The 18,231-nt window shown below is 43.9% G+C and overlaps 1 protein-coding gene across 4 annotated transcripts in view; it reads left to right on the top strand.

Annotated features, from left to right (window-relative positions):
• The window catches only part of KIF3B (kinesin family member 3B), a 37,998-nt gene that overhangs the window by 15,229 nt on the left and 4,538 nt on the right, over positions 1–18,231 (top strand). For all 4 annotated transcript variants that reach the window (XM_027078615.1, XM_027078613.1, XM_027078614.1 and 1 more), the window contains 6 exons: positions 5,634–7,103; positions 10,289–10,390; positions 10,606–10,728; positions 10,837–10,955; positions 15,299–15,412; positions 16,104–16,209. In XM_027078615.1, coding sequence (XP_026934416.1) covers positions 5,700–7,103; positions 10,289–10,390; positions 10,606–10,728; positions 10,837–10,955; positions 15,299–15,412; positions 16,104–16,209 — 1,968 coding nt within the window. In that variant the 5' untranslated portion in view covers positions 5,634–5,699. The remainder of the gene's footprint in view (positions 1–5,633; positions 7,104–10,288; positions 10,391–10,605; positions 10,729–10,836; positions 10,956–15,298; positions 15,413–16,103; positions 16,210–18,231) is intronic.

Here is an 18,231-nt window from a genome sequence, read left to right as displayed (position 1 = left end):
TTATCTTCTTGCCTGAGTGTTGCTGCTTTCCTGATGGCCCCTGTGATCCGTAGTTTGGGCTGCCTTTCAGACACTCTGAGTCCTTGAGCTCTAGGCCAGGCAGTTGGCAGGTGGTTGCTCGGTCAGATCTTAGAGGACGTTGCATTGGAGTGCAGTGATTAAAGATGCATTAGTATGTGCTTTGTGTGACCGCACATTGCTCCTCCTTGCAGGGATGTTTCTGGTGAATTGCCAGACCTTTATTTTTTCCCATTTGAAGATACCACATGCTTGTTACAGAAAATTTGAAAAATATAGAAATGTCGAAGGAGCAGGGGAAATCACCTATATGTAGTCCCATCACACAAAGTGGACCACTATTAATGTTTTGATGTGTATCTTATTTTTATACAATTGTGATTGCATGCATTCAATTTTGTAAACTGCTTTTTCATTTATTCTAAGCATATTCCATGTCATTACAGAGCCTTGGTAAATGTCATTTTAAAAGATGGACTAGGACTTCCCTGGTGGTCCAGTGGTTAAGACTCCACGCTCCCAATGCAGGGGGCCCGGGTTTGATCCCTGGTCAGGGAACTAGATCCCACATGCATGCCGCAACAAAGATCCCTCGTGCCACAACTAAGACCCAGCACATCCAAATAAATAAATAAATATTGAAAAGAAAAAAAAAGAGATGGACTAACATGGCAGGCCTTTCTCAATTAGATCATGTATACATGAATTTGGTCATGGACAGGGATGCCTACAGGAGCCAGGCAGGCAGTATAAATGAGCAGAGCATGCTGGGTGTGAGACAGTAGGGAGTGTGGGCTGGGGAGGATTGGGTGGCCAGGCCCATTAGAGGGGCAGCCGTCACTCAGTTCCCATTGCTGCCACTTGGGGCCTGGGCTGTCAGATATTCCCATTATTCCAGAGAAGCAGAAAATCTGGTTTTTCTGTTTCAATGTGAAATTGCTGGTTTTCTTTTTTCTTTTCTTTTTTGAGAAATCTTAAACATTCAGAGAAAAATATAGGAAACAGAATTGATAATTATTAACATTTTCTCTTATTTGCTTCAAGTCTCATTCCCTGTTTCTTTTTTTAGGAGAAATGATAAAATATTACAGATAAAATTGAAAAATTCTTCACATTTCTTGTCCCATTCTTAACATTTCACCCTGCCCAACTTGGACAGCCACTATCATAAATTGTTGTATATCCTTCTACCCATTTGGGGGAATACTTACGTATACATTAATGCAAATCCATGAGCACCATATTGTTTTCTAAGTTTTTAGTCATAATCATCACTCTGCAGCTTGCTTTTCCACTCAACCTATTTATTTATCCATGTAAATATATATAACTCTAATTCAGGGTTGGCACACTTTTTTTGTGAAAGATCAGGTGGTAAATATTTTATGTTCTGTGGGCCATACTGTCTGCTGCAGCTACTCAGCTGTGCTATTTTTTTTTTTTTTTTTTTTTTTTGCGGTACGCGGGCCTCTCACTGTTGTGGCCTCTCCCGTTGCGGAGCACAGGCTCCGGACGCGCAGGCTCAGCGGCCATGGCTCACGGGCCCAGCCGCTCCACGGCATGTGGGATCTTCCCGGACCAGGGCACGAACCCGTGTCCCCTGCATCAGCAGGTGGACTCTCAACCACTGCGCCACCAGGGAAGCCCTCAGCTGTGCTATTTTATAGCTAAAGCAGCCATAGATGATATGTAAACAAAGGGGTATGGTTGTGTTCCAATAAAACTTTATTTACTAAAACAGGCTATGGACTGGATTTGGCCTGTGGGCTGTCATTTGCTGACCCCTGCTCTAATTTATTACTTTGAACTGCTGAATAGTATACTATCTGTAATGTGAGTATACCATATTTTATTTTTCAGTTCCTCTATAAATGGATGGTTGTTTCCAGTTTTCTCTTATTTTAACAGTGCTGCAGGAAGCACCCTTGTCTGTGTTTCCTTGTGCACAGGTGCAAAGGTTTTTCACCAGGACATACACAAATATAGACGTGGAATTGCTGGGGTTTTGTTTTTTTGTTTTTAACAACACCGCTCTCTTTTTTTAAATTTATTTATTTATTTTTGGCTGCATTGCATCTTCGTTGCTGCATGCGGGCTTTCTCTAGTTGGGGCAGAGGGGGCAGGTAGAATGTGATCAGTCTGTGACCTCTGTTCTAGAATCTCTATAGGAAGCCAGTAGTTACTAAGCATCCAGTCTGCACCTGGTTCTAGAATTTGAGGTGGACTCCATGACAGCTAGCAAGGGTGAGAGAGCGTGAATCCAATCATGTAAGTTTCTTTTTTTAATAAAATTATTTATTTAATTTTGGCTGTGTTGGGTCTTTGTTGCTGCACGCAGGCCTTCTCCAGTTGCAGCAAGTGGGGGCTACTCTTCACTGCAGTACGTGGGCTTGTTGTTGCGGTGGCCTCTCCCGTTGTGGAGTAGGGGCTCTAGGTGCGTGGGCTCAGTAGTTGTGGCTCGCGGGCTCTAGGTGTGTGGGCTCAGTAGTTGTGGTGCACGGGCTTAGTTGCTCCGTGGCATGTTGCTTCCCGGACAAGGGCTCAAACCTGTGTCCACTGCATTGGCAGGTGGATTCTTAACCACTGCGCCACCAGGGGAGTCCTCAAAGATTCTGGAAGAGAGTGGCTGCCATGAGAAATGTGCAACTGATTTCCTCAGCGGACAAAAGAGATGAAGTTAGGGGAAGACTCAATTTTTCTCGTGTAGTAGCCATTCAAATAGTGGTTGTTAACATCGAGATGACAAGTTCTAGCAGAAAAAGTATTCAGGACAAAAATGCTGAACTGCTGACCTGTGGTTCCTTCTTTCCTGGCAATGTTGTGAGTTCCTTTAAAGATTTATCGCTGTAATTAGACTGACCAGAAGAAGGAGAAGGAAGGTAATAAAGTAAAGAAAGAGAATCAGGGCATCCTTCCAAGAAAACCTTCTCCTTTGAGGAGGACCCACAGCGAGATTTTAAGCCCTGGTGGCAGGAAATTAAATTAGTCCATCTTCCTGAAATAATATGTCAGTAGTACATGACTAGCTCAGCCGAGCTCTGTGAGTTCAGAAAAGAAATGGTGTTCTGTGTTCCAAATCAAGGAGATTTAATTAAGGGGACTCAGGCTTTGGGAATTACTTCTTTTTAAAAGATTTTTAAGGTTATTGTAGGTCATTGTCATTCCTTTGTTTTTATTGTTTTGGAGAGCTTAAAAATATATGCAGCTGTAACAGAAGCATCTGAACATCAAGATCTGCAAGAAAACCTGCCGCAGGCTTTTTTTATTAAACAGGCTTGGGGCCACAGTGTTTTGATAGGTAAAAGCTGGACAGCTCGGCCTCTTCCCGGGTATGTAATGTAAAAGAATTGATCCTCTCCAGTGACCCGTTCCCCACCCACCCCTTTCTGTTTTTTAATGCATAAAATTAGGGCTCACTAGTAATCTCTGGAATGACCCTTTGACAAGGGTTTCGGATGAAACTGTATTAGTTAATTTTAATCCAGCTTTATATTAGTTCACAAAGCACTTCCACCTTTGTAAGTGGCTTTTAGTCTCACAAGCATCCAAAACGAAGAATTACCCCTGTTTTACAGGTTTTACAGAAAATGGGTGACGAGAGGGTAAGAGGTCTTCTGGTTCTGCATTCTAGACAACATTATTCTATTAATATAACAACTAGAAGAAGTATGAAAAGTAACTTTTCATGTTTCCATGCGCTTAGCAGCAGAACAATGTTTTTATGAAAGACCAACGGAGGAATATATTGACTCTGTATTTATTAACTTGCAGCATATATACCTAGAGCGGCCCAGCCCTGCTTCACATTTTCCCACCTTTTGTTGGCAAAGAATAGGTCATTCTCACAACTAAAAAGGATCCTGTTATTACTGTTCAAGTAGCTACTAAAATTACAAATGTGTATATCCTGTGATCCAGCAATTGCGCTTCTAGAAATTTATCCTTACAGATAGATTTTCCCACACATGAAAGGATGTGGTCCTAGGTTTTTCACAGTAACATATCAGAAACAGCTTAAGTGCTAGGGTAGGGGTTAAATAAATAATGGTGCTTCCATACAGAGGGATAGTTTGCTGCTGTCATAAAGAATAAGGCAGCTCTGCATTTACTGAGGGGAACAAACTCCAAGACAGGTTGTCTAATGAAAAAAAGCAAGATGCAGGACACTGCATATTACTGTGTATAACATACTACACTTGTGTAAAAAGGGAGAGGGTAAGTATGTATTAATACATATTTGCTTGTTATGCATAAACTAGTTCAGGAGGATAAAAATCTAATAACACTCACCTTGTAAGCAGGGAACTGGGTGGCTGGAGAACAGGTAAAGGAGAGAGACCTGTCACCAAAGGGCCTTTTGAGTCAAGAACCATGTGAATTACCTGTTGTTTAAAAACTCTTGCACTGAGGTTTTCGGGAGTTTAAGGTCCTCATACATACCGCTTTGCTCTGATCTGCTTGCTCCGTACCCCTTCCCAAAGGACCCATTTAATCATACTTGCTTCTGCTGCCTGAGTTTTTCAGCACCAAATGAAGTTCTGTTTTTGGTTTTATTTAAAAATTTCTTAACATCTATTTTCGTATTTGCATTCAAATTATATTAAATTTATTGATTGGATAAGTGCTTTCTTTGTAATGTATTACCCCACATCCTTGTTTATTTGAATACATTTTGCACAAGCCATAGTTGATGATTTTAGAATGGAAAAGTATTATCAGTACAAGATAGGAAATTCAAACAGTACAAACAATTGTATTGTGAAAAGTCATTTTCCTCTCTCTAGACCTCTGAGTGTCATCAGGGGCCCATAGTTCCCCTGCTGAGTCTGCCACTGTTACCACTTTTACATGTATACTTACATTGTAGCATGCATATGTAAACTGTACTATACACACTGTCTGGGCCCATAGTTCCCCTGCTGAGGCTGCCACTGTTACCACTTTTACATGTATATTTACATTGTAGCATGCATATGTAAATTGTACTATACACGTTGTTCCTCATCTGCGTTTTTCACTTAACAACATATCTTCTTTTAGGATTGCGTTTAGGTTAGCACATTCTCTTTAGTAACTGCCCAGGATTCCAGGATTTGTATATATTAAATATATTAAATTTATTTAATCAGTCCCCTCTTGATGGGGATTGGGGTTGCCTGAAATCTGTTGCTACCACAGATGATGCCACAACACAGATATCCTTCTATCTGTAGGATAAATTCTTAGAAATACAGCTGCTAGATCAAAAGGGACGTGCATTTTGAATTTAGATAGATAGTTCTGAATGGCTCTGTGCAGAGGCTGTAGTAGTTCCACAGCACGTAAGATTACCCAGGCTTTTATAAAGTTTCCAGCTGCCTCAGCCTGTAGTATAAGATAAACTATCAGTTGAAGGGAGGACAAGCTAGTTAACACTATAGGTGGACTAGTGCTTTTATTTTTCCCACTGCAGCTGGTTAAGATCCCATGAGGAAATATCCAATGTAGTGGAGTTATTAAGTGCAGCTGTCGGAAGGTTGGCAAGATGGAGGGGACCTGGGTGTGTCATGTGCTTTTCAGCAGCCCCCAGTGACAGCTGTACTGTCCTTGCTTACTCTGTTTTGTTTTTCCTATAGGACCCTAGCATTGTGAGACTCATTTTGGATTCATAGCCCTTAAGATCGACCCGGTCAGAGCTCATCATGTCAAAGTTGAAAAGCTCAGAGTCAGTCCGGGTGGTGGTTCGCTGTCGGCCCATGAATGGCAAGGAAAAGGCTGCTTCGTACGACAAGGTGGTGGATGTGGACGTGAAGCTGGGGCAGGTGTCGGTGAAGAACCCCAAGGGAGTGGCCCACGAAATGCCCAAGACCTTCACCTTTGATGCCGTCTACGACTGGAACGCCAAGCAGTTTGAACTCTACGACGAGACGTTCCGACCACTGGTGGACTCCGTCCTGCAGGGTTTCAATGGGACGATTTTTGCTTATGGACAGACTGGGACTGGGAAAACCTACACGATGGAAGGAGTCCGGGGTGACCCTGAAAAAAGAGGGGTCATCCCTAACTCTTTTGATCACATCTTCACCCATATCTCTCGATCCCAGAATCAACAGTACCTGGTCAGGGCTTCTTACTTAGAGATCTACCAGGAGGAGATCCGAGATCTCCTCTCAAAGGATCAGACCAAAAGGCTTGAGCTCAAGGAGAGGCCGGACACTGGAGTGTACGTGAAAGACCTGTCTTCCTTTGTCACCAAGAGTGTGAAGGAAATAGAGCACGTGATGAATGTGGGGAACCAGAACCGTTCTGTCGGTGCTACCAACATGAACGAGCACAGTTCCCGTTCGCATGCAATTTTTGTCATCACCATCGAGTGCAGTGAGGTGGGCCTCGATGGCGAAAACCATATCCGGGTAGGGAAATTGAACCTTGTAGATCTTGCTGGCAGCGAACGGCAGGCCAAGACCGGTGCACAAGGGGAAAGATTGAAGGAAGCTACCAAGATCAACCTGTCCCTTTCAGCCTTGGGTAACGTCATCTCTGCCCTGGTGGACGGCAAAAGCACTCACATTCCATATCGGGACTCAAAGCTTACCAGGCTTCTCCAAGATTCTCTCGGTGGCAATGCTAAAACTGTGATGGTGGCCAACGTGGGGCCTGCCTCGTACAACGTAGAAGAGACTCTAACCACTCTGAGATACGCCAACCGTGCCAAGAACATTAAGAACAAGCCAAGGGTCAATGAGGACCCTAAGGATGCCCTCCTTCGAGAATTCCAGGAAGAGATTGCTCGGCTCAAGGCCCAGCTAGAAAAACGGTCCATTGGCAGAAGGAAGAGGCGAGAGAAGCGGAGGGAAGGTGGGGGCGGGGGTGGGGGTGGGGAAGAGGAGGAGGAGGAGGGAGAAGAGGGTGAGGACGAAGGGGATGATAAGGATGATTACTGGCGGGAACAGCAAGAAAAACTGGAGATCGAGAAGCGGGCCATTGTAGAGGACCACAGCTTGGTTGCAGAGGAGAAGATGAGGCTGCTGAAGGAGAAGGAGAAAAAGATGGAGGATCTGCGGCGGGAAAAGGATGCTGCCGAGATGCTGGGCGCCAAAATCAAGGTACTGTACCCTGCCTTAGGCGTGGTCTTTTTTCTTTCAAACCTTCTTGTTTTATCAAAAAAAATGATATGAAGGATGGTGTCTCTTTAGGGTTTGTGATACCCAGTGTCCGAGGAACATTTGTTGAATTGAATTGGATGAAGAAAAACAATTTTTCTTTGACAGCAATAAGACTAACACCCATGTACCCCCTCCCCCGCCCCGGCCCAGTATGAGAAGCAGAACAGCATCCGTAGCTTTACAAGCTCTTTGTGTCCCCGCCTGCTCAGAGGTAACTGTTATCTTGGTTTTGGTGTTTATTCTTTCCTTGCTTGTCTTTATAGTTTTCCCAAATGTGTATATATATCTCTACATAAAAGATAGTTTTAGTTTCACATACTTTTTATCTTTTATATAAATGGAATCCCACTACTGTGCTCTACTTTTATTTGCTAAATGTTATGTTAATGAGAGTTATCCATATTGATGCCTGAAGCTGTGATTCATTCCTTATAGTTGTTCTGAGAATTCCGTGGTATTCCATTCTCCTGATAGTGTGGGTTGTTTCTGTTTCTTTTTTTTTTTTTTTTTTTTTTTGCCCTGAATTCCTTGTACTTGGCTCCAGGAGAACATGTGTGCGCGAGAGTTTCTTGCCTGACACCAGCAGGTCCTAGGGTGTGTGTAGCTTCAACTTCGCTAGACAGTGACATGTCACTTTCTAACGTGGCCCTGTGAATTGAAGCTTCTACCAGAAGGGTATGAGTCCTGGTTGTTCCTCATCCTTACCAACACTTGAGATTAGCAGACTTGACTTTTTGTATATCTGGTAGATATACACTGGTATCTCCTTGTGGTTTTCATATGCTGTGTCTCTGATTAAGCAAGATACAGAACAGTTCTGTCACCACCCCCCGCCCAGAGGCTCCCTTGCCGTCAACCACTGTGTGGCAGTGGCTGAATTGTATTCTAGAGCGTGGAGGCGCCCCTTGTGAGTGTCCTTGAGTGTTCTTTCTGTCCACAGTGTACAATTCCATCAGGTGCCTGGACTCTGGGCTGCCACAGGGCTTTAATGGCAGAAGAGAGTGCAGAGCTAGCTCTGGAAATCTGAGGATGACCGCTGCCTGACCACAACCCAGAATTCCTTTGAAGTTCTATCTTATGGAATTTGTGCAAACTTCATTTCTACTCTAAAATGTATCTATGTTTATTAATTTAAAAATCACAAGTGATCTCTTTCTTGCTTCCCCTTCCCCGACCATATGAAGCTGTACTTTATCTGTGGCATCAAAGTAGCCCTTTCACAGAGCTGGGTCCTATTTTACTTCAGAGGCAGGGGTCCTTTCCAAGACTTTCAAGACCTGGTGTGAAAATGGAGTCACATACAACACAATTAGGAGGTAACTGTGTTCCAGGGAGGGGCTTACTATGGGATTCCATTATGTTACTTCACCCCTCCTCACTCCTGCACTTGTGTAACTGGGTGTACCCATGTTTGATTTCCATGATGTTTTTTTTTTTTTTTGCGGTACGCGGGCCTCTCACTGCTGTGGCCCCTCCCGCCGCGGAGCACAGGCTGCGGACGCGCAGGCCCAGCGGCCATGGCCCACGGGCCCAGCTGCCCCGCGGCATGCAGGATCCTCCAGGACTGGGGCACAAACCTGCGTCCCCTGCATCGGCAGGCGGACTCCCAACCACTGCGCCACCAGGGAAGCCCCTCCATGCTGGTTTTTAAGATCACATCTGTTATTCAAGCCCAGGAACCACCTAGACCCTCTAAACAACTTGGGATATTTGGGCAGCTCTCAGAAGCCTAGTGTGGCAGGACTCAGCATCACCTCAAGGTCACTGTACCTCTTACAAGTTTTATTTATGGGAGAATGACATTACATCTGTCTTTCTCCATCCCTGGATGCTGTAAGATCACAGGACAAAAGAATTTTAGAGGCGGAAGGGTGTGTGTGGTGAGGGGAGGGTTAGTAATCAGTCCAGCCCCTTTGTTTTGAGAGAAGAGGAAAATTTCAAGTGCTCCCTGAAACATGGCGGCAGGGGTATAAGTTTCTTAAAAGCAAGGTTGTGGGGTTTTTGGATTCCATGCTTTTCAGGTGCAAATCCTTCCCCTGGCTTCAGCCACCATCTAAATGCTGAAGACTTGCAGTCTGTATAGCCAGCCCAGAGCTGTCTCCTAATATCCCAGCCCGATGGCCTCTGCCTACTGGACATTTCCACGGAGATGCCCGCGGCCACCCAGAGCCCGCTCCTGCCTGCCTTTTCTCAGTCTAGCCAGACTCTGAAGGGTTATCATTGCTAGCTGCTGCCCCTCTCCCGTAAGCCTCTGAATGCTGCCTCTCTCGGACCCATCCACTTTGCTCTCCCCAACCACTACTGCCCTAGCCCAGGCCTGGACCCTTAAAACTGCCTCCTGTCTGCTCTCCTTCCACCCAGCCTGTCCTTTTCCAGTTATTCTTCCTGTCGCAGGGGACTTTTGTTTCTAAAACACAAGTGTGATTTTGTGCCCTAACGCTCAAAGGACACGTCAGTGGTTCCTGCGGGTCTCAGGGTCAAGCTTAGTCTCCCTTAACAGGGCTTGGAGGTTTTTGAATTGACCCCTGATTGCTTTGCCAACTTCATGTATCACCACTCCCTACCCTACCCTCTGAAAAAAATTTTTTTTTCTTAGCTAATTCCTTGAGACAGGAAGCTTTCCCTGACTCCCTCCAAAAGCCAGAATTCTCTCCCTCCAGTGTGCCTCTCCCCTTATTACTCGGTCTTTTCCTCCTGATGGGATCCGACTCCATAGGGTAAGAGGCCGCTTGCTTGTCTGTGGCCCTCAGTGGACTCTCAGCTTTGTGATTTGTATTTACAGCTGCATCCTCAGTACCTAGCACATAGGAGGTGCTTAATAGGTTCTTAGTGGGGTCAAATACTTGGTACAAACAAACCCAAACAGTGTTTTTTAAAAAGAAAGCTGCAATTCATGTGTGTCTGGGGAAGCTGTATCTTCAGTGTTTCCAAAATAAAGCCCCCAGTGAAGCGGCCTCAGCCCCACCCATGATGGGAAGGGTACAGCTGAGCACACTATATTTTCCCCCAGAGTTCATCCCCTTGGGCTCAGTCCTGAGCTCTTTAGCTTTCATGGGCTTCCCTGTGAGGAGCTGTGTTCTGAGGGAGACCACTCATCAGATGGGTTCTACTTTTTCCTCACAAAGGCCATGGAGAGTAAGCTGCTTGTTGGAGGAAAAAATATAGTAGATCATACAAACGAACAGCAGAAAATCCTGGAGCAGAAACGGCAGGAGATTGCAGAGCAGGTAACTTTTCATGCCTTTTTGGAGAGAACGGGGTGGGGTGAGGTTGTGTTAATGCGACAGAGCGAATATCTCTTGTATTAGACTCTTCAAAGGGAACGGAACTGAAGTGTGTCAGCCCCTTCCTGGGGGGAGACCCTGATCTGGAGCCCCCAGCCCCATATTCTTGTATAGACCTTGTCTCTAGGCACACTGATCAATTTTGTGATGTTGCTCAGAAACGTCGAGAAAGAGAAATCCAGCAACAGATGGAAAGCCGCGACGAGGAGACCTTGGAACTGAAAGAGACGTACAGCTCATTGCAGCAAGAGGTGGACATCAAGACCAAGAAGCTCAAAAAGGTATGAAAGGAACGAGGCCAGGCAGAGGTGCCTTGAGGCTTGGGGCAGAGGGAGAACTCTGTTGTCTAGAGGGCTGCCCCTCTCACCTGCCTCTCCTGTCGGTTCCAGCTCTTCTCCAAGCTTCAGGCAGTGAAGGCAGAGATCCATGACCTCCAAGAAGAGCACATCAAGGAGCGGCAGGAGCTGGAACAGACACAGAATGAGCTCACCCGGGAGCTGAAACTCAAGTAAGGTCTGGGCCTTCCAGGGCTCCCCTAGCACTTGCTGGGTTTGCTGTGTGTTCAGTCAGAAACATACCCCTGAGGACAGGGCCCTACTTCTCTCCACCCCATCTCCTGCCACCTTGTCTGTCTTCTGTTTATTCCAAACAAAGTTATTTTCTGTCTCTGGGTCCCATCTGTTAACTGAGATGATCTCCAAGTTCCTTTCCACTCTACCTTCCTGCCTTTAAAGAAGGCTTCTATCTATTGATAAAAGGGAATCTTTTATTAACTAGAATTTTCTGAGTGGTATAATGAACAGCCAAATACCCATCACCCAGATTCCACGATAAACAATCTTCTGTCTTCTATCTTTCATAAAAATATTTTAAAGCAAATCTTACCTCATGTTATCTCCTTCCTATATACCTACATACATGACCACAGTGCTTCTCTTTAAAAAAGCTTTATTGAGATATAATTCACATACCATACAATTCACCTGTTTAAAGTATACAAGTCATTTGTTTTTCCGGCCGTGCCGCGTGGCTCACAGTATCTCAGTTTCCTGACTAGGGATTGAACCTGGGCCCCGGCACTGAAAGCCCGAAATCCTACCCACTGAGCCACCAGGGAACTCCCCTACAAGTCATTAAAAAAAAATACATTTACAGGGTTGTAAAGTCATCACCACAATCTAATTTTAGAATATCTGTGTGTGCCCCCCGCCCCCACCCAAAGAAACCCTGTACCAATTATCAGTCACTCCTCATTACCGCGTACCCCAGCCTAATAACTACTGGTCTACTTTCTGTCTCCATAAATTTGCCTATTCTCCACCTTTCATATAAATGGAATTATACAATATGTGGTCTTTTGTGACTGGTTTCTTTCAATTAACATGCTCTCAGGGGTCATCCATGTTGTAGCATGTTAGCACTTCATTCTTTTTAATGGCTGAACAATATGGTATTGTATGGATATTCCACATTTTTTCCATTCATTAGTTGATGGACATTTGGGTTGTTCCTACCTTTCAGTTATAATGAATAATGCTGCTGTGAACATGTGTGTACAAGTTTTATTGTGCACTTAGGTTTGCAATTCTCTTAGGTTATCCAAGAGTCTTACAGTTTTAGGTCTTACCTTTAGGTCTGCGATCCATTTTGAGTTAATTTCTTGTAAAGTCTGAGATATGGTTCCAAATGCATTCTTTTGTATGTGGCTGTCCAGTTGTTCCAGCACCATTTGTTGCAAAGGCTCTTCTTTCATTGTCTTTGCACCCTTGTTGAAAATCCGTTGACCATAAATGTAAGGGTTTATTTCTGAATTCTCAGTATTGTTCGATTGAGCTGTATGTCTGTCCTTACGCCAGTACCACACTGTCTTGACTACTGTAACTTTGTAGTAACTTTTGAAATGAGGAAATGTGAGTCTTCCAACTTTGTTGTTCTTTTTCAAGATTCTTTGTGGCTATTCAGGGTCCCTTACATTTCCATATAAACTTTAAGATTGGCTTTTCAATTTCTGCAAAAAAAAAAAAAGCCAGCTGGGGTTTTGATAGGGACTGTGTTGACTGTATAGATCAATTTGGAGAGTATTGTCATCTTAACAGTATTAAGTATTCTGATCCATGAACATGGGATGTCTTTACATTTATGTAAATCTTCTTTAATTTCTGTCAAGAATGTTTATAGTTTTCAGTGCAGTCTTCGCACCTCTTTTGTTAGATTTATACCTAAGTATTTTATTTTTATGATGCTATTGTATATGGAATTGTTTTCTTAATTTTATTTTCAGAATGTTTATTGCTAGTGTAGTGTAGAAGAAATAAAATAGATTTTTGCGTACGTAATGATATCTTTCCACCTAACAAAATTAACATTGTTTCTCTTGTACCCTGTCCCTATTCAGATTTTCTTGGTTTATTAATATTAAGATCTACATAAGAACCACATATTGCATTTGGTTATTATGTCTCTTAAGCTTATTTTAATCTGGAGCAATCCTTTTTCCTGTTAAAAACTTTTTTTCATAGTTGACTTGATGAAAAGGCTAGGGCAGGTAGCCTGTAGAAACATCCCACGCTCTGGATTTGTCAGTCTGCTTCTTCACAGTGCCGTTTAACTTGTGGCTCTATCTCCCTTACTTCTCTGTAACTGGAAGTGAGCGCTCAACCTTGGATGCGTACCAAAATCACCTGAGGAGTTTTCAAAAATAGTGATGCTTGGGCCCCTGCTAAGAGATTCTAATTTCATTGGTCTAGGGCAGTGGTCCTTAAACTTTCAGCAGGCACCAGATCATCCGAAGGGCTTGTTAAATGCAGATTGCTGGGCCCCACACCCAGAGAATCTGATTCAGTATGTCTGGGGTGGGGCCTGAGCATTTGTATTCACAAGTACCAGCTGTTGCTCCTGCTGGTTTGGTGAACACACTTTGAGAACCGTTGATCTCTCATGAGGTTCGGCTAAAATATTGTAACTGCTGTTGATGTGCAGCCTGCCTTGAGAACCACTGAGCTAATGGTTTCAGCCAGCAATGATCTTTGTTTGGCTGCATTATTTCATTAGGGGTTTTGCAAAATGATGTTTTTTTTATATCGGTCCTTCCACCACATTTGCTCGAAGTTTTCTTTAAAGAGGAACTTTCCAGGCGACTTCCCTGGTGGTCCAGTGGTTAAGACTACACGTTTCCACTCCAGAGGACACAGATTCAATCCCTGGTCGGGGCACTAAGATCCTACATGCCACGAGGCATGGTCAAAAAAAAAAAAAGAGGAACTTTTCAAAGAGATTCTTTTAATGTTTAAGTTTTGAATTTGGAAAGGAGCCCTTAATATTAAATGTATGTGTCAGTCCTCTTTCTAGGCATGTACACCTAGAAAAAAGGTCAGAACAAAATATGCCAAAATAATAAGAGTATCTCTGGGTGGTGAAATTGTGTGTAATTGTATTTCTTACATTTTCTAATGTATAAATAGGACCTTTAAAGTCAGAAAGAAAAAAATATATATATATGTTATAAAAAATAGTTTCTTAAATATCAAATAAAGAGAAAATTTCTTCTCTCCAAAATATTTTTTTCTTTAAGGAAGCCATTTTCATTGCTATGTCTCTTATTAATATCTTTTTAAAAAATTATTATTATTATTATATATATTTTTGGCTGTGTTGGGTGTTTGTTGCTGCTCTCGGGCTTTCTCTAATTGCGGGGAGCGGGGCCTAGTCTTCGGTGTGGTGTGTGAGCTTCTCATTGCGGTGGCTTCTCTCGTTGCGGAGCATGGGCTCTAGGTGCGTGGGCTTCAGTAGTTGTGGCTCACGGGCTCAGTAGTTGTGGCGCACGGGCTCAGTAGTTGTGGCGCACGGGCTCAGTAGTTGTGGCGCACGGGCTCAGTAGTTGTGGCACACGGGCTCAGTAGTTGTGGCTTGCAGGCTTTAGAGCATAGGCTCAGTAGTTGTGGCTCACGGGCTTAGTTGCTCTGCAGCATGTGGGATCTTCCCGGACCAGGGCTTGAACCTGTATCCCCTGCATTGGCAGTCGGATTCTTAACCACTGAGCCACCAGATAAGTCCCTCTAATTAATATCTTTTGAATAAACAGTGAGTCAGCCTGTTTCTCATAGCACCCTACACCTCTGTGGTGTTTGTTTTGTGTCTCTCCCACGTTAACACCCCTTTGGCATTGTTCTGTCCTGAGGTTTTGAAAGAGTGAACACAGAGAGGGGGCAGGAGATCGTCATCACCATGGAGAGACACAACCCAGTGGGTTCCAGTTTCATTGTTTGCCATGTTCCCTGGGTGCTTCTTAGGCAGAGACTCTTCTCAGGAATGGTCTTCATTCTCAGGGGTCTAAGGGACTGAAATCCATCTCGTTCTGCTCTTTGTTCTGGTGATTAGAATGTGGAGTTCTCCACCTTGGGCAACAACGCATAGGATTGGAGGAAGGCAGTTTAATTTCTAATCTGTTTTCAGCATTTTGGACGTTAACGAGCTGGCTTAGCAGTACCAGTGGCCCTCCCCAAATACTTCACTTAGCACGTGTTCACTCCAGCGTAGCCCAGGCATTGCCTTCCTCTTTAGTCCTTTCACCTCCTCAAGCTGCTACTCCTTGGGCGTAAGTGACCTTTCCATATTCCTAGGAAAGACCTGTCAGCATACCAAAGAGTGTTTGTCTATCTCAGGCAGAACCAAGTGTCATTCATGTCTGTAAACCAGCTCTTTGTATGACGCTAGGCCCATAGTACCTGCTCAGTAAATGTTTGCTGAGTGACTTGACCCTTACCTATTACTTACTTCACGTGGGACCAGATAGCCAACACCCCATTCGTATTCTTTCTCCATCTATTCACCCATGTATGTGTGCTCTTACAGGCATCTTATTATAGAAAACTTCATCCCTCTGGAAGAAAAAAGTAAAATTATGAATAGATCCTTCTTTGATGAAGAGGAAGATCATTGGAAATTACATCCTATAACCAGACTGGAGTAAGTCACAAATGACTTCAAGTAGACTTTAAGGTGGGGAGGAGGGAAAGAATGTTGATAAGCTGGGCTCGGCCAGAGAGGTATGGTAAGAACACAGTTTGATCCATTTAAACTTGGAACCAATTGCAGGTCTTTGTGGCTGCCATAAGTCCATGAGGTAAAAGTTTGGTGATGAGTATGGTGTTAGGAATTGGGAGACTTTATCACAGTGAACTAATGACCTTTACCAAGTTCCTGCTTTTCAGCTCCCCCAGCTGTCAAGTGAAACTGCTGGGCCAAGGGAGGGGCGGTACATAGGTGTTCTCTTACGTGTCAGTCTGGCAATGTGGAGAAGGATTCTCAGTGTGCATCTGGATTCCACTGGAAAGATGGGAGATGTCTGCTAAGGCTGCGGGGGTGGAGAGTGTCTACAGCTAGGCTTCGTGCCTGCTGTCTAAGAACTGTAGGATGACTCAGGGCCCTTCCAGCTTAAGAGATGCGTGATGCTCACACTTGAATCAGAAAGCCACCCCAGCAGAAAATATAAGCAGCTCCTGCCCCGTTTACATGTCAGCCTTCAGTCCAGGGAGTTTCTTGCTTCAGGTTCTAGCTAAAGAAGGCTCAGTTTTCTGAGTGCTGGTTCCACAGTACCGATCCTGGGACTGTGGAACACACTCCAGCCAGGGATTTGACCACCACAGTCCATTTCCAGGAATCAACAGATGATGAAGCGGCCAGTGTCAGCTGTGGGATACAAGAGACCATTGAGCCAGCACGCAAGAATGTCCATGATGATTCGTCCAGAGGCTCGATATAGGGTGAGAAGATTGTACTCGCGTTTCTCTCTCCTCTGTCTTAGAAGAGATTAGATTTATGTAAACCCTTAGGCACCGGTCTGCAAAGTCACAGTTTGTATCCTCTTTCCAGAGGGACCTGAGGACAGTAATATTAATAATAACAATTATAACAAATAATAGATAAATATAATTAATAAATAACAAACGATAATAAATAAAAAGGTAAAAGAGAATGAGATTTAGCAAATCAGGAGGGAAGGAGGAGAGTCCAAACATACTGTCCACGTAGCCAATAATGAGCTTTAGAATGGCCTTGCGGGCAGATGGGAAGGAAAGTAGACGTCTAGTAACAGGAGATGGAAATGCGTTAAAGAGCTGACGGTCCTTCCGTTTAACATAATGTGTGTGAGTCAAGTAGTTATTTGAAGTGACATAATTGATGACTATTTAATGACTCAAACGTATTTTACAATAAAAATACCGTACAGGCTTCTGTTGATAAGCACTTGCTGTGTGCCAGGCACTGTACTCGGCACTTTGCTGCTTTCTCTAATTGAGCCCTCTCACCTACTCTGTTCGGTCAGTCCTGTGGCTTAAAGGTCAGGTTGCTGGTAAGTGGATGAATCAGGAGACACATGTGTTTTTAAGTTATAGAGCAATTGGTACTGGAAGTGTATATATGAATTGAAAAATCTGGTGCAAAGTAGATCAGAATGTGAACTGGTTGTCGCTGGTTAATGGAAGTGAACTCATTTTAAATTTTCTTCTTTTTGCTTATCTGTATTTTCTAACTGTCAGTGGGGAACTGGTATGACTTTTATTTATTTATCTATTTAGGCCACACTCTGTGGCTTATGGAATCTTAGTTCCCCCACCAGGGATCGAACCTGGACCACAGCAATGAAAGCACCAAGTCCTAACCACTGGACCACCAGGGAATTCCCTGTATTACGTTTATAATGAAAGATTTTCACTTAAAAAATTTTAAATGTTTTTGAATCTCCCTTAGCAGCCAGAGCAGAACAGATTAGGATTAGTTAGCTCCTCAGGCACTGTTCTTCCTGGCATTGAGTTATTTTACGTAAAGAAAGCAAAAGCAAAAAAGATGTATTAGGTGAGGCTTTATGTAGTGGAGGATGAGTGATGTGTCACACAGAATCCTCAGAAACTTTTTTCTAGCAGTTTCAGAGAGTGCCGGTTATTTCATGTCTTAAGCCAAAAAACATGATTTTAAAGCCTGCAAGTCAAATATGTGGGTTTCCAGGTGGCTTACCTTGATCTAAAGGTAGAATTTAAAGCAGTGGCTCTCAGATGATTTTTAGCAATGGACTGGCTCCATTAAGAGAAATGTTATGCAGTATCTCAACATGTAAAATTGATCAGTGGAGCCACGCTATTCTTTCCCCTACCTTCTCCCAGCTGGGGCCCCTCGTGCCCCCTCTGGGGCCCTGGGGCTTGAACTCCACTGCGTGGGAGGAGCTAGAGGGGAAGATGTGGAACCATGGGTGTTCTTCCCTCTTCACACTCAACTTGGTATTTAGGAGCTAGGTAAAGGCCCACTGCGGGATATCAAGTGAGGGAATCTATCTCCAAGGCCAGTTATGAGGCAGGGCCCAGTCTGATTTTTAAAATGTGGTAATAAGCACATATACTGCCACACACACACCCTCCACATATATACACCATACCTGCCTCCTTCCCTCTGCAACCAAAAAGTTCATCAAAGCTGCCGTAGGTGGGGAGATTATTGGTGACTACTGTTTTCTCCTGCGTATCTTTTTGTATTTTCACATTGTCTACAATAAATGGGTTTTACTTAATTTATTCTTTTCCCCTGATTATTCCCCTTAGGATAGAATACATGTTCATTGGTTTTGTTTTTTGTTTTTTTAAAAAGAAAAAAAGGAAAGTAAGGCTTCCCTGGTGGCACAGTGGTTGAGAGTCCGCCTGCCAATGCAGGGGACACAGGTTCGTGCCCCGGTTCGGGAGGATCCCACATGCCGCGGAGCAGCTAGGCCTGTGAGCCATGGCCGCTGAGCCTGC

Source organism: Aethalodelphis obliquidens, unplaced genomic scaffold (genome assembly GCF_003676395.1).
Source record: "Aethalodelphis obliquidens isolate GAN/ISIS:26980383/991018 unplaced genomic scaffold, ASM367639v1 scaffold42, whole genome shotgun sequence".
In the NCBI taxonomy this organism is placed as follows: Eukaryota; Metazoa; Chordata; class Mammalia; order Artiodactyla; family Delphinidae; genus Aethalodelphis; species Aethalodelphis obliquidens.
This window is presented reverse-complemented; position numbering and strand designations above follow the sequence as displayed.